A 3,577-nucleotide genomic window follows, 5' to 3' on the forward strand; every position below is an offset into this window, starting at 1 on the left:
GTATCGCCGCTAATTTGTATCCTCGAGGTGCAGATTGGTCACGTTTCGAATGGCTGGCGCCAGCATCTCTTCAATCTCCACCTCGGGCTGGCTGATACGCCGAAACTCAAAATCTAGGGTTTCAACTGTCTTTTTCTCCTCTTCTGCAAGTCGTAGTTCGATCCCAGAGCGACCTCCGCCACAGGTCGGAGGCAACTACAGTGGGATTCGACTGTCTGAGACGGTGGAGCTTGGCTTCGAGAAAACAAGGGTCGACTCCTGGATCTCCTCGCGGATTCCAGGCATAAGCCGAGCTCGAGTGCAGCATAGCATCCGCTCCGGTCTCGTGACTGTCAACGGCCGCATCATAGAAAAGGTGACGTGGGCTCCCACCAACAGTTGCAGTGTTCGTTGCTTTGCTTTATTTAGTTCAGGAACTCGAAATCTTTGATGGATACAAAAACACCCGTACAGTAGTCTCGAGATGCACGTCTTGATGTTCCTAATTTGTTCCATTTGAAGTTTCACGATTCTTTTTTGTGGACATGTTGAGATTTGTCGTCCGTTTACTCTTGCGAGCTCCCTTGAGCTAGCTACCTTTGTTCCATTGACAAATTGATTGTTTAGGTTACCTAGTTATGTTTGAAGAGATCTCCTATGTCACGATGGGAATTTCTAAAGCGGGAACGGACAGTCGGAAAATTTCAAAGACATCCGATAAAGTTAAAATGATACGAAGAAGACTAGCATGACCCTGTGCAGGGATGCCACACAAATTAAGAAATGGTCCACCTTTTAAATTTCATTGTTCGACCATTCTTCCCGCATTGAGGCCGGGTCGTGCAACGTGGACCTTTTTCTTATTACTTTGGTTGGTTTAGTTTAAATTCATGAAAAACTGTGTATTACAGGTTTCACATATTATAAAAGGAGGGGACAAAGTTAGTTGCACGGTTTGCCAGTTGGAACCATTAAAGGCAGAACCAGAGGAGATTCCTTTGAATATAGTCTTTGAAGATGAACATGTTCTTGTTGTAAATAAACCTGCTCATATGGTAATTTCCTTTCATAATTCTTTCATCTAATTTTTTTGATTTATTATTATTTTTGTTGTGCTGTTTGGTTTGGGATTAGATAAAGTTAACTCTGGCTTCTTATCCACTAAGTTTTTGTTAATCCCAAGGATTAGAATGAAAGTAGGAACATTAATTTTTGGCACGTGAAAGACCCAATACTTTTTTAATCAGCGATACTATTTACTTTTTGTTGAACTTGATCTAAATTAAAAGTGCTAATTAGAGACGATTAGTAATATTCTTTGGGAATGGTGAGTGCTAAGGCAGAAATTTGATGTCGATAAAATTTGGACTTAGGTGCTTGGCAACAACTTTTATGATTTTTACCAACTAAGCTAGTCTGCACATACTTATTATAATAATTGTAATTAATTAGTTACTAGCTTTGGCTTGTTTTCTTCTATCTACATTTTTGCTTCTAATTATTGTCGACTTGTAACCATGATCAATTGACTACAGACTATATTTAACTAGTTCCTAGATATATTCAATCTTCTAAGTTTAGTTATCGAATAATAATTAGTCACCGATAAATGCTACTTACAATTTACTTGTAGCCATTCTTGCTACATCTTGTCACCAATCAACCGCTAATAAAATTAGTTGACTTCATTTTCTTAGGTATTATTTAAAACAAGCCTGCTGCCAATCATATTTAAATGGTAGTTAATCACTTTAACTGATTATGAACAAAGTAAAATGGTAGTTAGGGTTCTAAAAGAAAGGGCATCCGAGTGAAGTCTAATTGCTTGAATTAAGACTAAGTTTAATCTTGGAAATTGTTTTCATTAGGATTAGGATGCATTGGTAGAACTAATGGCTGTTGCAGATTTTCTTATTCATAGTGGCATGCTATAGTTTTTGAGAAGGTTAGTCTATAGATTCAGATTTATATGGATATAGTATTGAACCAAATAGCCACAATTTTTTATTTTTCTTAGATTATTTTTTATATTGATTACTTTCTTCAAACATTTGGCTTTTTATTGAACTAATAAGTTGATTTTGATCATAATTTTCTTTTGCTTCCCGGCCGAGTTAATTTTTTGTCAACTAATATATACTTATAGCTGTTATAAGCACATGAATATTGATCATATAGCTTGTAATTTGAAGCTTAACATTTTGACGGTTTTTTTTATAATTTTTTTTGCTAGTGTACGTCTTTTCTTTCATTTGTGGCATATACACTAGTTCTATAACTTAAGAATGAACTAGGATGGCAAGATAAAGAAAGCTAAATATTATAAGTTGAAGGTTTTTCAATGACATAGTGTTGTCTTGGCTCCATGTTTTGTTAGATGTGGCAATCACCTGACGCATTTTAGAGCACTTCTGAGAATTGATGATGATACATATTTTCTTTATTTGAGATCACACTTTGCTCAGGCATGTCTATGTAAGGCAAATTAATTTTTTTCACCATGAATCTATTGCTCTTGCTTGTCCAAATTCAAGATCACCATAACACGTTTTATGAAAGAAATTAATCTTAGCACGCCCAAATTCAAAATAAACTTGATCTTGATCCACAATATGAGAACTTCTAAGGATCAAGTTTCAAGGATATATCATATGAGATTTGCAAGTTTCTCTCTCTGTTGTATGGACAACTGATTTTACCTAAATCCTTTTCCATGTATTATGAATGTAAATTTTGAATTTTAATGTGACAATGTGTCATATAGCGCAAGCCAAGCATCAGGTATACCTACCTCATGTAGCTCAATTTAATGTAGGATTTGAGGAGGGCCTTTTGAAAGTCAAGCTTTAGGAAATTTATGAAAAAATCATATAGTTTACACTTTTGAGGAAATATATATATATATTTGAAAAAAAAAAAACCAAAGTTGTATCTTTTGTTAATAAGAATTTTTCGTTCTTATAAAAAATAATATCAGGATACAACACTATTCCAAGGGACTTACACCAATTTTTTATTAACCTAGGTCACATTTATCGTGTTACAATCCTAAATGTGGTTAGAGAGAAGTGAGGGCGGGGGGAGAGAGAGAGAATTAGATCATGAAGAAGAGGAGGCGGGTCCCCTAGCCAATTAAAGAGAAAGAAGAGCCAGAAGGACTTGTTGCTACGGTGCGAAAGGAGGAAGCCTCATGCCTAGCTGATCGAAGAAGAAGAGGGTTTGCCGCATGGAGTCGATGTCATGCCCGAAGAGTGCGAAAGAGAAGAGGCAGTGCGTCAAAACCAGAAGAGATGACTTGCGGGAGCAGCTTCGACGCTGCCTGTACGTGTGGAGTGAGGAACGGGGCATTTCGTGTGCCTCATTTGTGGCTTCGAGTAAGAGAGGACAAGGAAGATTGATTGCAGGAAAAGTCGAACCAATCGAAGGAAGAGGCGTCGAGCGTTTGGTGCGAAGGAAAGGGGGAGGCAGGTGTGACTAAAGAGGAATAAGAGGAAGAAGAAGGTGCTCGTGCGTGATTAGGGCTTTCGATCGAGACATAAAGGTGAGTTTAATACTCTTTTAAATAATTTATTTAACATATATTAAGAATTATATATAT

The 3,577-nt window shown here is 36.9% G+C and overlaps 1 protein-coding gene across 4 annotated transcripts in view; it reads left to right on the top strand.

The window, feature by feature from the left end:
• Positions 1 to 6: 6 nt before the first annotated feature.
• The window catches only part of LOC110023187 (RNA pseudouridine synthase 2, chloroplastic-like), a 46,831-nt gene continuing 43,260 nt past the window's right edge, over positions 7 to 3,577 (top strand). For 3 of the 4 annotated variants that reach the window (XR_002293863.1, XM_020722464.1, XM_020722466.1), the window contains exons 1-2: positions 7 to 385; positions 891 to 1,034. Coding sequence is in view for 3 of the 4 variants with exons in the window: in XM_020722464.1 (XP_020578123.1) it covers positions 50 to 385; positions 891 to 1,034 (480 nt within the window). In the remaining variant the exon portion in view is untranslated. The remainder of the gene's footprint in view (positions 386 to 890; positions 1,035 to 3,577) is intronic. The other variant, XM_020722465.1, reaches the window with a different exon arrangement.

Source organism: Phalaenopsis equestris, unplaced genomic scaffold, assembly GCF_001263595.1.
Source record: "Phalaenopsis equestris unplaced genomic scaffold, ASM126359v1 Scaffold000222, whole genome shotgun sequence".
In the NCBI taxonomy this organism is placed as follows: Eukaryota; Viridiplantae; Streptophyta; class Magnoliopsida; order Asparagales; family Orchidaceae; genus Phalaenopsis; species Phalaenopsis equestris.